This window comes from Lissotriton vulgaris, chromosome 6, assembly GCF_964263255.1.
Source record: "Lissotriton vulgaris chromosome 6, aLisVul1.2, whole genome shotgun sequence".
NCBI lineage: Eukaryota > Metazoa > Chordata > Amphibia > Caudata > Salamandridae > Lissotriton > Lissotriton vulgaris.
In genome coordinates this window covers 208,209,197-208,226,460 of record NC_141694.1, presented here as the reverse complement: position 1 = coordinate 208,226,460, position 17,264 = coordinate 208,209,197, and the positions used below count along the sequence as shown (strand labels likewise).

Sequence of the window (17,264 nt, the reverse complement as noted above, 5' to 3'; positions counted from 1 at the left end):
AGAGAACTGATACCGAGGTTTGGGGTGCCGGCCGTTTTGGAATCGGACAGAGGAACACATTTCAACAGCAAAATAGTGAAGATGCTATGTTCAGCCTTGAGTATAGACCAGAAGCTCCACTGTAGTTATCGACCAGAAGCTTCGGGGATTGTAGAGCAAATCAACAGCACCATTAAATCCAGACTCGCCAAAGTTTGTTCATCGACGTCCTTGAGCTGGCCTGATGCACTTCCACTGGTCCTGATGAGTATACGTAGCACGCCAGATAGAAGGACAGGTCTCTCTCCACACGAGGTGCTAATGGGGAGGGCTATGAGACTGCCATCGGTTCCGACTGCAGCACTGTTGAACATCACAGACGATTTGATTCTGGACTATTGCAAGGGACTATCTGACGCCATCCATTCTGTGTCCCTCCAGGTCCAGGCTGCAGAGGTTCCATCAGCTCAAGACCTGTGCCATGACCTGTGTCCGGGGGACGGGGTCCTGGTGAAGAAACATGTCAGGAAGAACTGTCTAGATGTGCGCTGGCGTGGACCATTTCAAGTCATACTAGTTACGAACACTGCAGTAAAGTGTGGAGGCTTGCCCAACTGGATACACGCCTCACACACCCGAAGAGTTCCAGCACCTCTGGAAGAAACAGCTCCTCTCTCGGATGAAAATCCAGCGGAAAGCGGAGAAGCCACAGAGAGGGAAAGTCAAGCTGTAGAGGTGATCGAAGAGGCTGAGCCTGTGTCGGAACAGGCTGATGACGGTCAGGACACCAGTGAGACCGAAGCTGCCTCAGAAGAGGAAAGTAGCTGGGAATTCGAGTCAGACACCGATCAAGCTGTAAGTGGTCAAGAAACGAGTCCAAGAACAAGGAGCAGGAGGACAAGGAATGGAGAAGCTAGTTGGCCGGAAAGAAGGAGAAGGTCAAGCTTGAGAGCAAATCCAGAGAGAACCCTTGTCCCGATCTCCGAAGATTCAGATCTAGACGAAGGAGCTACGGACTCAGGCTCTGAGAGTCCGAGAAGATCAAGGAGGGTACGTGTGCCCTGCAGAAGATACGCCACCCCTGAGTGGACCTATCTAGCAGCAGATGTCTTGGGGACAGAGATCTGGGAGAGTGAGAGAGGTGCAGGTGACCAATCTCGATCCAATTGTGACAGTGGAGATATGGATGTTGACGCCTGGAATCGAGACTGAGGGGTTACTGACCTTCACACTCCCCGTTCCCCTTTACCTAAGTCGGATCAAGAACCTGGTGCTGAATCGATTAAAGTTTCCGACTTTGGGTCATCCAATACCAGCACAGGAAGAAAAAGTCATTCGTTTAGAACTATTGGAATATGCCATTAGAGCTGCAGGTACTAGAATCATTGTAGATGCATAAAGACTTTGTGATTAAGCCATAAAGAAGAAGATAACCTAGCACCGAGTGGAAAGAAGAATAAAATTAGGGATTACATTTAGAGGACGGAGAAGGGTTAGGGTTGTCTGTTGCTGAAAATAAAGAGACTTTTTGTTGGTTAAGAGTGCTTCACAGACTGAGAAATCAAATAAAGCAAATAAGGACTTGAAAAAGAAAACTTTTAAAAAGAAAGAGCTGCGTTGTTTGATAACATGGAGACTGGCAACCCAAACCGAAAGGTCAAATGCATAATAGGCACACTAATAGCAGTAGTAATTTCTCTTATCATTACAGTAGTTACCATATCATACATAATAGGACATGCAAGTGTAGAGGAGACAACAGATGTAAAGCCTGTAACGACTTTGAAACCTGCTCTTGTTGGGAAGAAGGAGGAGAGCAATGAAATCCGTGAAAAGGCGTTACTGGCAGATGAAGTCCGTAGGTTACACGTAGACGAGTCGCAGGGAAATTTTAGATCAAACGCATATGCTAAGTTGATGCCATGGAGGCCAAAGATTGTTATGTTTGCATGCAATTGCCGGCTTCCGTAGATGAAGGCATCAGATATCATCACCTCCCACTGACATATGGGATAACATGTAGTTTATTGCTCAGTATATTTTATGGTCGAGAAGGGTTTGAGTACTACTTTTCAAATTATGATTCGGTACTGCCTGAAGTCCCGAATTATAAACAAATGAATAAGTGGGACTATTACAAAAAGGAAGATAGATTAGCAAAATTCTTTCTTCCTTGGGATACATTAGATACTTCATATGCACGCCGAAATAATCTGACTTGCAAAGTGTCAGAGATTGAGAAAAAATTCATTGGACAAGATGATGACCGGTACAGGAGGCAGAAGATTCTAAAATTGTCAGGACAATGGAAAACAGATTGGACCGAAGAGGAAAAGGCACACAAAAGGAAGGGTAGTAATGGTCCAATAGCTTTGGATAGAATGCAGAAAGGAAAGTTATGTTTAACTCGAAGCAAGACATATTATGAGAGTGTATTTGTAGGTGAAGTTAGTTGCGAACATGCTTTTCGGTTAGAGTACTATACGAAAGATTTCATGAAAGGGATGCAAGCGATTCCTAATGTATATTTTGTATGTGAAAGAAATGCCTATGTAAAATTGCCTGACAATTGGTATGGTTCATGTTATTTGGCAATTGTCTTCCCCAAAATATATCATGCAAAGGATTTAGAGATCATAGAGGGAAAGGCTTCGACAAGAGGGAAAAGGGAAGTAGGAGATGTTGAGGAAGTTGGAGACGTATTTGGAGCCATGTTTCCTCTTCTAGGTTTGATACTTAATGATGTTAAGATCAGGAGACTAGCTACAGTTGTGGATAGACTGTCTGCTAGTACTGCAAGGTCATTGATGCTAGTAGAAGGAGAAATGCAGTCGATTAGGGCAATGGTCCTTCAGAACCGTCTTGCTTTAGATGTTCTGCTAGCAAAGGAGGGCGGGGTCTGCAAGGCTTTGAGGGTCCAGGAATGTTGTACTTACATTCCAGACAATTCAAAACCACTTGAGAAGGTTATACAGAACATTACTGAGATACATCAAGAAATCGAAGATTTGACAAAGAAAAATGTTTGGGAAAAAGTAGGTCATGGAATTGGAAAGGTTGGAGGTTGGTTTGCCAATCTCGGTAAAAGCATTGTTTGGTACATCTTGAAACCTGTCTTAATAATTTTGATTTGCATAATCATATTGTGGGGTTTAGTGAGACTGTACAAATGGCATAGGTCAAACCGGTTGCAAAGGTCCATGAGAGAGCAAGAAAGGAGATTAGCTGCTTTGCAAGATCAGCAGTATAGAAGTTTGAGAGCTCTCGAGACAATAAAAAGAGGGAGCCTTGCAACTAGTTCTGTATAAAGTAACATTCAAATTGAAGTATTTGTGATGACCCCTAGAGGTCATCAAAGGGGGGAACTGAGAGAGCGCAATTTGAATGGAAAATATGTCCGTACCATATTTACAAGCCTATAGCGTAAAGTTAGCACATGTAACTTAGGTAATTAGAAATGTATCTGTATTTACTCTAGAATGTGCATTAGAATTAGAAAGGCCCGTATATAGGTTGGGCTAATATAGAAGTGTGTGAAAATGCTTAAGAACAGTAGAACGTGCTAAACGGAATTCATGTACGTATGTAATTAATTAAACGGAGGAAGAGATGAAATGTAAATTGAAGAAATGTGCAGACTATATAGCACTGTGTAAGAACGAGGGTATAACATTGTATTTTATGTAACATGGATTCGATTATAATAAATAAGTTACTGATTCGATTATATATATGTGTGTTAAAAGTCATTCCGTATAGAAGAGTTTTAGGAATTTTAGAATGGTGTGTTCATATGCTATTTTAACCTAACGGACCAAGGGTTCGCAAGAGAGTAGTCCACTGCATATAATTTAGTGGTCTCACAGGAATAGGGGGATAGCTTTGATCTGTACGTGCGAGCCAAGAGTCAAAGGCCTCGTTAAATTAAAGTGACAATGCTGGACGAAGTTTTATGGCCTAGTGAGATAAGGGACGTTTGGAATTTGGGGTCCTGTTTCGAAGTGTCTGTTTTCGAGGTGACCAAGAGGGTTACAATCACAGTTGTAATGAATAGAGCTCTGTTGAAGTGATAGACTTTGGTCTGGAGGTGTCAACTGGAATGTCATGGGGTTACCAGCACGACGGAGACGGCGCCATGAGAAGCAAGGTCAACTTAACAGATGACTCGAAGAGACGAAACTATGGAAAAACCAGAAGCAGGACTACGTGAAATGTGTACATGGTGGGCGTCTCAAGGGGGCGTTCCACCCATACTGTGATTTTGTATTTAGGGACAGCACCCCGGGGAAAAGGCAGAGGAGAAGGGAGAGCAGATGGCCTGAGCAGAAGGAGAGCAGTAAGCCGAGGACCCTTAGAGAGCGGATGGGTAGGCAGAAAGGGTACTGCTTCTCGACATAGGTTTCCATCAGAGATTAAGAGAGTTTGAACTTCTTTGGAAGTCAAACGGCTGACACCTTTTTAGGTAAAGAATTTGTTGAGTAGGGATGTCATCTAGCATAGAGTAGGGACAGATTTAACTTGTTTCATTCCTTTTTTGTAAATGACGCATCATATTCATTTTGTGTCTATGCTATTCAATTTGCTGATTCTGGAATTGGTTTTGATTGTATTCTTTTGTAGACTGAGATTCTTTAGGGAATTTATGTTCCTTTTAGTTCCTGTATACTTGTTGAATCTTATATTGAGAGGATTGTATTTGCAAATAACTTTGGGTTTATATTAAACTTTTTACACTCTACCAGTTGTAAGTGGTTCTTCAGAGTTGCGTCAGTCTATGGGGTTGATAAATTATATGGGTTTGCCTTTTACTCAATGACAGTCAATAATCGATCCAAAATTGGATGAATGAGATAGGTATCTAGGTGATCAGATAAGATATCAAAATCTCATTCCCCGCAAGAGCAACATCAGGCACAGGATTGGAAACCGGGGCCAAAACAGAATTTCTCAAAATCGAAGGACATGAGACTGCTGGTGTCATACTAAGAAGAATCGGCCACTCTGTGTATCTTGACATTGTCAATGGAGATATACCTGTTCTCCTTACGACCTGGAAGTGGTGGTAAAATGACTGTTCTTGTGCCCTTCACTCCAAGCACTGGAACTGGAGCTCAATAAGAGGGACCAACAGGTACATGCATCAAGGGATTCTGCGATCACAAACGGTGCGAATCGCAAAAATCGGCCGTTTGCGATCGCAAAATCTGCTTTTGAAATGCATGAAGGGTGAAGGCCCTCGCAATTTGAGAAATCCCAAATATTTGCGAATTCTCAAATTGCGATTGCATTTAAGGAATCGCATTTTGCAATTCCTAAAAGGCAATGCATGAAACTTTTAAAAATTGCGATTTCGCAATTAGGGGGAGCAAACTACCATGAGGTTGAACCTCATGGTAATTTGCGAAAACTTTGAAAAATGCACTTTTGTGCATTTTTCAAAGTTTCATGTTGTGCACAGATTGTGCACAGATTGATTTCAGGGGTGCAACAGGGTGTCCTTTGGACACCCCTGCACCGTAGAAATCACATTCTCAATTTGCGATTCGCTAATTGCTAATCGCAAATTGAGAATGTCTTCCCATTCATTCCTAAGGGCCTCTAGGTATTCCTTAATTGTGACTCTCAAATTGCGAGTCGCAATTAAGGAATATTAAGAAATCAATTTTTTTTTAGCAATTTCTTGATGCATTACATTTTGCAATTCCTTAATTGCGATTCCTTTTTTTTCGCAAATAAGGAATCGCAAAATGCAATATTGATGCATGTGCCTGCAAATTCTTTCTTGTTTCCGATCTTCTCACGAACCAGTTCTCCAATTTGGGGTAGCCAGCCAACTACCGGGATCTGCAACACATCATCCAAGGTGGAGGGCAAATGTTCCTTTGCAAGACTGTCTCTTGTATTTTGTAGATCCTGTAAAACATTGCAATGTTCATCTACGTCAAAAGAAGGCAGCTAGAGCCACCGAGTCTAGACCGTCAAGGTCCGGGACATACATCTTGATACCAAAGAGCATTTCGTATGGGGTCCGCCCACCCAGAGACCTTCTAGGGAGATTATTAAGAGCACGCTGAACGCTATTGAGGTGGGCCAGCCAGTTCCTGCCAGTGCCTATAACTCGAGCTGTCAAAGACTGCTTTAAATCTCGGTATTATCCGTTCCAAAACACTATTACCCTCAGGTCTGTATGGAGATGAAAACTTGACTAGGACCCTCAACGAAGTCATGGCATCCTTGTACGCCTTAGAGGCAAAAGCCGGACCCTGATCCAAATGGAAGGTACCACAGGCAAAAATCCCTACAAAGACACGCAAGTCTCTTATGACAGTCCGTGAATCAGCGCTGCGGTGTGGCCACACCCACACAAAGCGTGTGCATGAATCAACTGCTTCTAAGATGTACTTATACGCAGTATCTGAAGAAAAAGGACCGTAGTGATCTAGATAAACAAACCCAAGGGGTTTATTAGATATGTACAACTGTGTCTGGGGTGGACGCGCAGCAGTTGAAGGCTTAATCTGCTGGCAAATGTCACATTGCAGGACATAATCACGCGTCTGTTTGTACAGCCCCCGCCACCAGAAACGTTGTTGTAACTGAGCTACAGTTGCCGAAACGCCGGCATGCGCAGACACCTTAATTGGCTGCGGTAATCAGTGTGGGCCTGCGGGCCGCGTTGGGAATTAACCTCTCACCAACGTCAGGTATTTTCACATAACGATCTTTATCAGGACTTAAGTGGTATGAATACTTTGAAGGGAATCCTTTTGGATATTTATTTCCCTTCTCAGTTGCAGCAACAGCTGCCAAAATATCATCATCAATCTTACTTTTGTATTGTGTAACTGCTGCAACCAAATATGTCGATACTGCTGATTTTGCTGCCTCATCAGCAAGCGAATTGCCAGCAGCGTGGACTCCTACGCGCTGATGACCAAGAGTATGAATAACAAACAACTGCTCTTTAAGCTCAGCCACTCGGGCCAAGATAATTTTATGTTTTATTGTGCTACCCTTGGAATCACGAAAATCATTCTGAATCCAAAAGAACAGGTTTTCATTGTAAGACTGGACACAGTAGTAAAAATCACTGACAATAAGAGTTGTCACGCTAGGGTCAGCATACTCCAATGCCAGCATCAGAGCACAAAGCTCCGCCAATTGTGCAGTGCAGTCCCCTAGAGTCTGTGTGTGCACAACTCTGGACTTGAATTCATCATTCACCATGGCACCTACCACAATAGCGCAAGTGGAAACGTATGCGTGCTTAGAACCATGCGCAACCTGCGCTGAACCATCACTGTATATGATGCAATGAAAAATCTCCAAAAGCCGCATAGCCAAAGGCGCAGGATGAACAAATTCATACTGCACAAACTCCTGCGACTGTAAGGAGGCATCAAAAATAAACGTGACAACCGGAGATGTCAATGATGCTGCCCATGGTATCCACCGTGGGTGCAAAGCTTTAGAATTTGGTACACTGGCTTTCGTCACTGCCTCTAACGCAGGAAACTGGGTAGCAACCAACATGCGTTTTCCCTGCGACAGTGCACGTTCCTTAAGAATCGCCATTTGCACTGCTGTCAACATTTTTTCCACAGAAGAAAACCGCATTTCAGCCAAAGTGTACAAGTGTGACTTGTAAGCAATAGGTACTGTGTCTCCTTCGTTAAAAGCAAGGTATGTAAAACCCACCGCCCCAGGGATGATTCTTATCACCAGGTTGGTGTGGTTGTCACGAGTCAGTAGGAATTTAGATTCTAGAAGATCAGCCTGCAAAGATTGCAAAATAGCTGAATGTTCTGGCAGCCAGCAAGATTTGTTAAAAGTAGGTTGTATCAAAGCATACAAAGGTTTGATACGCTGGGCATATTCGGGAATATATGTACGTCCAAAATTAAAAAATCCCAGCAAGGACTGTAATTTTTTCAGAGTTGTAGGAGCGCGCAGTTGTGCGCATTTCTCCAAGAAGTGAGGAGTCAATCCTCGACCTTCATTGTTGAGCTCATAGCCCAGGAACAACACTGTGTACTCTGCAATGTGAGACTTCGCAAAGTTAAACTTGTAACCAAAGTCCGCAAAGTTACAAATGATGCGGTCAACACGACACAGATGCGCCCAAAGCTCGTCGTCTGTGAGATAAATGTCATCCACATACGAACACGCATCCGTGTCTATCCTCTCTTAGAGAGAGACAATACGGGCAGCAAACACGCCTGGACTATTTTTATAGCCCATAGGTAAACGTTTATACTGGCGCTGTTTGCCGCCACAGGTAAAACTGGTCCACTGGGAACTCAGCCCATCCAAATTGTGGGCAAAAAAACATTGGATATGTAAAGCGTTGTTTTAAACTGTTTACGCACAAGACCATCCACGAGAGCAGAGCCTTGAGTATTCTGTACTGCACAGGTACGGCAATGAGAGTTTAAATGCCGGTAATCCAATACCAAACGGTACGAACCGTCAGGCTTGGTCACAGTAATAAGAGGGTTATTCATCGGTGACACACAAGTTTCAATCACACCTTGATATTCCAATTGTTCAAGGATTCCCGCGACGGAAGCCTTAGCTTCACGTCGGATGGGATATTGAGGTTGAGGCTGTGGCATAGACCGCAAAGGAATCTCGTGGTGTGGGGTAAATGTATCCCACCCAGACTGTGTAAGGTACAAAGCCGGCGCAAGAGCCTTAGCCCACTCTTCTGCAAAATTCAGCGCATGCTCTTTTGAGACTGTGTGCGTGAAACTAGGGAGGATTACCTCCTCCCCTCTTGGAGCTGCGAGCACAAAAGGTGGGGGCCAGTCATCCTCCGCTAACAAAATATCATAGGTAGTCGTAAGATTTTCCCAAAATACCCCTTTGATGTTACGCTGTATGTCACCTTCAAGTTAAAAGGACTATGTTATAAAGTCTATCAGGGGGAGCAACTCTAGTATCAGCTGTCTCCACAACAACATATTGGTCAGTCGCTGTCACCTTCAGTAGCGGACGCAGGGCCTCTCGCACTATGGTAATCTCCGCCGCGCTGTCCAGCAAGGTCAGAGCCCATGTCTGATTCCGAAGCTGCGCTCTCATTATCTGTGGCATATCTCGCTGTTAAAGCAGCAACTTTCTTTTTCTGAAACTGGGGTCTTTTCGGTGTTGAATCGTCCTGCTTGCCTTTACTGTCTTTCAGGCGGGGCTGGTCTCATTCCTGCTGGCCACCCCGACCTCTGCCGCCTCCTCCACCACCGGTCAATGAGGCCGATGAGTCCTGAAAAGAACGAGGAGAGCGTTGTTCAGAAAGATGAAAATGATCAGGTGATTTTATCGTCGCGCGATTGCGCAAGTCATAAATACGTTCTGTAGGCGCAGGCACTGGAGATGCAAGACGAGACTCCTGTTTCTGCTCTTGTTGTTTACCCTGTTTTTGTTTTTTCAGACAATTTAGCTTTTTAGCCTTGGGCTGTTTGTCAGTCTCTGACTTCGGCCCTTGGGGTTGCTTTTTCTCTTTAGTGGAAAATGACTTGACTCCCAAACTATTGGGGCCCATGGTCTTATAAGCCGCCACAATAATTCTCGGCAACTGACTGGGTTTATCGGCATCGGGTACAGCCTGCAAAGCAATAGACACCTGAAAGCTCACAGCATCCCCCTTGACATTCGCAAGAACGAGATTGGAAACTACGTCAAAACTGCCGCAGAGGCACATACCCAATTCAACCGCTGCCTCAGGTCCGTGCTCATCTTGAACACGCTTAACGACGGTCGGAAGGACAGTCATTGACGGTGTGCCGAAGCACCTCGTATATACTGCCGCAATGATCTTACCCCATGACTCACAGTCACCAGCTTCTGGGATCAAGTCTTTAGGCATGCTAATTGTAAGAATCCTGTGTTTTCTCCAGGACTCGTGTTAGGAAATACCGCTTCCAGCTGGTCAAACTTCTCTTCAAGCCATAACCGAAAATCATCCTTATTCTGGGGGCGCTTGCCCATCACAGCGTTCACCATCACAGGACTAAGTTTCATTCGGTCCTGTCCAGCTGGAAACGCCGCAACACCTGGGGCCCCGCCCGGGAGATTGCGGGTAATGTATTGTACTAACGACCTAATCACCCTAATTGCAACTAAATGTAGTCATCTGATATCAGCAAGGGAACACGCCCCGTCATGAGGATGAGGTGTAAATCTATTTGGAATGGACAAGGTCCCTAACCTCGGTGCTGTCAAAGAGTGGAGTAGGACGCCATTAAACCAAACTCAGTGCTGCCAAGCATTAATCGGAACTACCTGTGTCCTATATGGAGCATAGTCCTGCGGCACAGCAGTGGGAGTGTACGTGTCGAACACAGTAGTATTTGCGTTCACAGCCGGGAAGGTCACCCACGAGTAAAATATTTCGTACGGGCAAGCTACCTCAGCACTCACTACCATAAGTATGGCCATGCCATCCACGGGGACATTATAATTCTGCAAGTGTTTGCGCACCTCAATGCAACTATGTTGCGGAATGTCCACCGTGGCCATAGTGACACAGAAAGGAAAAGATACAATAAAAACAAAGTAGCACAACTGGGTAGTAATTCAAGGAAACCGTTTCAAAAGTTTCAAGCTTGAAAAGACCTGTGTAAGTATAGGTAGGTTTGTCCGACACCACTGTCTTCCGGAAACAATAGTGGAGGGTGTTAAGGACCAATATAAGTACTACTCAAGTGTCATGTAATAAGACCACCAACGATCGGGCGCCATGTAGCAGGGATTCTGCTCCTACACAGAACTGGGCATAGAGACTTAGAACCACAGTGAATTAGGGTGTGCCAAAACTCACCTTAGTATCCAAAATCCCCTATCAGCCTAGCAATCAGTGTCTCATTGGTTCTTATAGATCCCCAATGTTTAGACAACCCAGAACATGGACTTAGAACACTTCAGGTAACGTGGAACACATGAACACTCTTTCGTTATACTAACATATCAGTCCAGAACGAGGAGTAAATGATGACACGTGCAAGTTTGAAATGTTTATTTCTAATGCAGTGTTCTCAAGTGCAGTATCTTAGCTAATACAAGCAAACATATTATAAAGAACAAGGTTAACAGCATAGTTACTATTCCATAAAATACAAAAGGAGAAAGCATGTTAAAATGCTAAAGGGAAAAGGTCTAAATAGAACCTCAGTTTACCCTCCCTTGCTAGTATATTATATTATATCTACAGAAGGTCTCTTTGGGTTTAGAAGGGCGGGCCCATATCTCTGGTCTCAGCAGAAATGGATCACATCATCTCCTGCACCAACTCTCTGCATGCAAATATTCATCAAGTGTGATTTTCATGCTTTGTGCAGTGCATTATTAATCGTGCCTAAAACTCAGAGTTGGCCACAGCTGTATATGTATTATGTCTAGACTGTGCGCTGATCAACCCGAACAACAAGCGCTGTGTTGAAATAACCTTGAAAGCCTCTGCACTCACTGTACAGACATAGTTTACCAAGCAAGGCTGATATTATAAGTAAACATATTATTCCTGTGCGAAGCAAAATATTCTACTAGGCGAAAAGCTTTAATAACAAAATGTGCTGTGTGAAGAGGCTGCAGAATAGGAAAATGGCGTTTAAACTTCTAATAAGCTCATGCTAACATAACACAGTGCCAAGGCAAAACCAACCCACATGACATTACGTCTTGTCTGAGTTGAGCTTCAGCCAGTTATATTTCATCCAGTCAGCGACGTTCATCATACATCTGTGGAAGAATGCTCTGGTGGTGGATGGGTCTTCTGACAGTAAGAGGAGGAGCTCGGTGTTGGTGGCATAGGAGATTATGTTGAGCCCATGTGATCTGTCGGTGTTGGCCAGGGAGTCATAAAACAAAAGTGGGACATGCAACAGTAGTCAACCCAGTGGCTAGGAATATGTTGCATCTATGGAAACGGGTGCATGACTTACTGCTAACTGGATGAATGCGTTTGCCCCCTCTCTGGAACAATGTGGGTCTGAACAATGGGAGACTCAGTGGTTAATTGGACCACATGGAAAGTGCAGGGGATACTTACAATAGACCAGCTGCTAGCTGGGAATAATTTTAAAATCTTTGGAGATCTTTTCTTGGATTGCGACCATGATCAGCTACAGTTGTGTAGTTGTGTAAATATCTATCTTAGCTAGGCAGGCACCCAAAAATCTCGGGCTTCAAGATACGTTCAAACATAGAAAAATAGGGAAACTCTAAGTGAGTTATAAAATGGCTGTATGGGCTCACCATAGACTACAGTTGTTCAATCCTGACCATAGACTTCTCCAGGAGCTATGAGAAATGGCTTTGGGACATGACTATTACTCAGAGAACTGGTCGATATTGTTGTCATTGAATTGTTTCAGATAAGCCAGACCAATGCTTTCTTACTTTAAACTACTCCATTATAAGTATTGGTCTCCAGTTAAACTATATTGGGCCGGTTTACTACAAGATGCAACTTGCTGGCGATATGGAGAGGATAGTTGTGACATGGTTGATTTATTTGTGTGGTTGTGTCAGACTTACCGCTTACTTGGTACGAGCAGTCTTTTCAGAACCAGAGAACATCATTTCATCACCCTCCATATATCGCTACTCCATGACATGACCAACAGTGTAATCCCATCAAAGCACTGAAGACGATGGGTGGCAACTGCACTATCTACTACAAAACAAAACATCCACCGATACTGGAGAAAACTGATGGCCCCCAATAGGACATAATTTTTGGAACTGACGGTTAGCAGCACACGGATACATAATGCAATATCAGGTTGATGAGGTCTCCTCAGCTTAAGCTTCTTCATTTTATGTGGTCCCACAGTAGTCTCCTTCTTCTTGCCCTTCTATTGTGTGTTCCCTAAAGTCCAGACACCATAGATTGTCTTTCTTTTGTTGCAATATTCATTTATTGATTTCCAAAAGCTGGAGTTGAAGGATGCATGGAGTTGCTGGGGTTGGAATGGAAGCTAAACACCATTGAGAGCACAAATTAAATGTATATTTATTTGCCTGATTGAAGACAGGTTAGCTGATGAAATATTGTTTTCATTGGTTTTGAAAGAGATATCTGCCATCCACTATCCTACCTAGGTGTGGCATTGAACTGATTTACTACTTCTGATGGAATGAAATGACGGATGGTTCTTCTTGATTTTAGATCATAAACCAGAAACCTATAACAGTAGGGAATGTAAGTATTGGTAAGCAAAGGGAGTTGAAACCATTACCTAAAAAGGACCCCATGATTACAAGACTAATGGGGAATGGTGGTATTGCTGGACGCTTCCTTAGAGCAAGCGAAACATTTCTTCTCAGAGGGCTTTAGTAGTGATGTATTGTGTAGCTGTGGGGATTCATGAATGAAATTATTTTATTGCACAATATTACAAATGTATTTAAAGATTTAGTCGAAAGGATTGGATAATAAATGTTGCTAACACTACTAAATTTTTGACACTATGATTTTGTTATGTTTTAGCCACCCTTTCGCTGTACTAATGAAGTGTCACTGTATTGTGAGATATAATGTGGAATTCCTATGTTTATCTATATCATGTACATACAAATTAATAGGGACTCTACTCATGCCTACCATCATGACACAGCTTGGGAGTCCACGATCTGTGCATATATGTTTATGCGATTGGCAAATCTGAAATCAATAGCACTCATACCTACCCACAGAATAAAATATACAGGACTCATTTCTAGTCTGCTGAGGACAACTTTTGATGAGTTGCATCTCTCTATTCAGAGATTTGGAGAGTAAACTGTAAAATAACGTTATCACACTGGTATAAAATGTTTGTATAACTTTTTGCTGCAGTTACCACGCCACCTTGCTGGTGTTAATCGCTAACTGACTTTGTCTCCATTTATTATTATTTTTTTTAATCTCGGATGAGGTAAAACTTCCCAAAGGTAGCAATTGAATTGCAAAAGCATACATCTGAAAAATCAATCAAAAGGGGTTGTAATGGTGTTATCACACCTTTCGCCTTATTTTTGCGTCTGTCGGATAGGTTTATCAAACTGAGAAGCTGCCTAATACATATTTTACTTCATTCTTAAAAGGAGCAATTTTCTGCTGTGGATAATGGAAAATGAAGGGAAGAAAATGCAATTTACGCATGTTAAAATATTCTAATTATAGTAGATGATGTATACCTGTTTTAAATTGCAGGCCAATAATGCAAGTTTCATCCAAGAACACTTGCCACATGTAATGCAGCAGCTTTCAGAATTGGTTGTCAACCGAAGTGTCCCAACAACACCTGGAAACCTGAGGACCATAGTGCAGATTTTAGGGGACATTTCTGACGTCGCATCTGAAGCCAACATTACTACTTCCGCTTTCCAGGTACGTAAGCTCATGTGTTTAATAATGAGCTATTTCATGGTGTGTATGTGATGCAGTGATGTCTATAAGAGCAAAGACAAAACACCTGCATTCAACAAAAATTGGAAGTGAATGCATTTTTAAGAGGTCTGGCCAAGGAGTCGATTGGAGCTAGAAGAACCAAGGCATTTGCAACATCAGTCCAGTGCTGTGCAAACTGAGCAGCCAAGCAATCTACTTTTGAAACGTGGAATATGCGTATCTCGAGTTGCAAATGTCTGTGACTCCTTGGAGGTTGCAGGGTAGGGGGCAAGGAGCATCACATCTTGCAATGAACCCTGTGTGTGAAAGGTTAACAATGCCCGATGCCAGTTAGTAACTTTTCAATTTTAGATGTCCAAGAAGGAGTATTTCACTGTGCACATAATGGGGTGAGCATTCGGAGGACGAGGACAGAGAGCAGCCTCGGGAACTGCTTCTTGCTCCCTATTTCCTTAAACAATGTGCCAATTGCAATAGCGGCTGGTATGGGACGGGCTGGTGAGGCTGAATGGAGGAGAGGTAAAAAAAATAATAACTTACCTTCACACTGCCATCTCTTGTCCGTAGTCTATTCTCTGGGAGGCAGGAAGCACACAGGCCCCCCCTAAGCAAATCACAACACTGCAATCACAACACTGCTATATCCAGCATGACTGCAGCTTTGTGATTGGTCTGAGCTCCGTGGTTCGGTGCTCAGACATGGAATGGGAGTCATGCATGTTCTCCACCCAGTCTGTGAAATACAGCCAGGTGGAGAACATGCCAAGTGTGCATGACTGTGTGACCGGCCCAAGACGGCCAGCTAAACCGTCATGCGCACTTAAGTGCACATATTTCCGCCTTCCCTTGCTGGCTGTGACAACAACTAAGCCTGCCCCGCCCAAAACAAGTTTCAGAAGAATGAAATTATGAAAACAAGGCGCTATTATCACTTTATTTTTCCTTTATTGCACTGCTGAAAAGCAGTGAGGTGACGCTCTGCCTTATCAGGGGAGCCGCCGCTGGCCAATTGTTTAGGGTATTGTTGACCTTGTCGCTTTAAGTAACAAAGGTGCAGTGTAATTGTGAATGTAAATGCAGAGATGGAGGCCTGCTGTAACTTGCAGACAGACATCAAGGATTAGTGATGGGAATTCACCTCAGAAATATTAATGAAGCAGGATTTTCCTGGTTGCTTGGGAGCAGTCTCTGTCTTCTATGCACAAGGCAAAGAATGTGTTCATTAGGTGGTATTTCAGAACATCAACAAAATTATCATCAGACAAAAAATGGAGTGTCCAAAATAATATTTCCAAAATGATTGTTTCAATGTGGTGACATTTTTGCAAATAAGAATTAGGAAACTGTATTTTTGTCAGACGATATTTAGGCCACTCTATTCTGGTAACATAAACACCCATTGCAGATGCAGTGCAAACACTCATACATCTGGTTCTTGATTTAGTGTATAGGACATTACTTAGACTCCTTTTAAGTGTAGGGTCAAGGCAGACTTGAGGATATTGCCAGCCAATTAGAAAGCAGGCTCCCCTCCACTAAACCACCAAACACCTGCTATTGGACTTGATCCTCTGTGCAGGGTCCCCCCCAAACATTTTGCCTTTTCCCTCTAATTTTATTGGAATTCGGTTTTTGCTGGTCTTAGGACTCTGTGCTCTTTACTACTGCTAACTAGTGCTAAAGTTCTTGTGCTCACTTCCCTAAACATGGTAAAATTGTCTTACACCTAAATAACCCATTAAATTTACTTGTACGTCCCTTGTAGAGTGATATACCATAAACCCAGGGCCTGGAAATGAAATGGCCCTGCAGCACTTATTGTGCCACCCAGCTATGTAGCCCCTTAAAATATGTCCCAGGGCTGCCATTTTAGCCTGAATGCAGTTTTAAACAGCCAATTCGACTTGGCGATATAACCCCCCTTGCCAAGCCTTAAACTCCCCTTTTGTTGCCTATATCACCCCTTAGGTAAGCACTAGATGGCCCAGAGGGCATGCTGCTTTGTAATTGAAAGGTAGGACTTGTATTTTTAAGTTTTACATGTCCAGGGAGTAAAAAACTACGAGTAAATAGTACGTTACTGACTGTAGAGACTCAGCCCCGACTGTTGACCTTTCGTAGTCTTAAACTTACTATTAATGGGTAGTTTGTGAATAGTAAAAAAAAATTGTGGACTCACGCAAAAGTGTAAGTTTATCTTTGTGAAACAGGCTCCTTGTTTAAAACCAGTGTAAAAAGCACTTTCATATGCTTTCTTTGCCACAGAATAGAAGATATTGACATGGAGTCCACGTCAAAAGCAAGCAGGACATACATTTTTTTCTATCAGTGATCATAGCTCTTTGGCTCTCTGCTAAGTATGAAGCTTGAAAAGATTTTTGAAAGGGCCTGCGTTAGTGGCCTTTCAGTACACTAAGTAACCATTCCTGCAACAAGAAAGAGCAGCTCATAGTAGGCATATAACGTGCGATTCGTCCCACCGTACTTTTCCCCCCTTTTTGCCCCTCACAAAAGGCACCATACTAAGGGCCAGATGTAGGAGCCCTAATACCGGTCGGTAACGACCGAATTCGGCCGTTACCGACTGGTATTAGGGTCTCCAGATGTAGGCGGCCTATATTTTACCGATTCTGTAAAGTTACCGAATCGGTAAATTTACAGAATCTGTAAAATACCGAATCGGTATATTTACCGATCGGAAACACCACATGTAGGTGGCACTCGTAAGAGTGCCACAGGCCCTTAAAAATCGGTATTTTACCACCCAATCCTATTGGGTGGTAAAATACCGAATTCAGGTGTGCATGCACATCTGTGCATGCACACCTGTGCAATGTAACACACAGACATGCCCTTAGGGCATGTCTGTGTGCCACATGGCACACAAGTCCGGATT

General features: G+C 43.2%; 1 protein-coding gene across 1 annotated transcript in view; it reads left to right on the top strand.

The window, feature by feature from the left end:
- Nucleotides 1-17,264, top strand: part of LOC147707029 (adhesion G protein-coupled receptor F1-like) — a 375,698-nt gene that overhangs the window by 209,375 nt on the left and 149,059 nt on the right. The window contains exon 9 of the mRNA XM_086925618.1: nucleotides 14,171-14,347. Within this exon, the coding sequence (XP_086781744.1) occupies nucleotides 14,171-14,347 (177 nt within the window). The remainder of the gene's footprint in view (nucleotides 1-14,170; nucleotides 14,348-17,264) is intronic.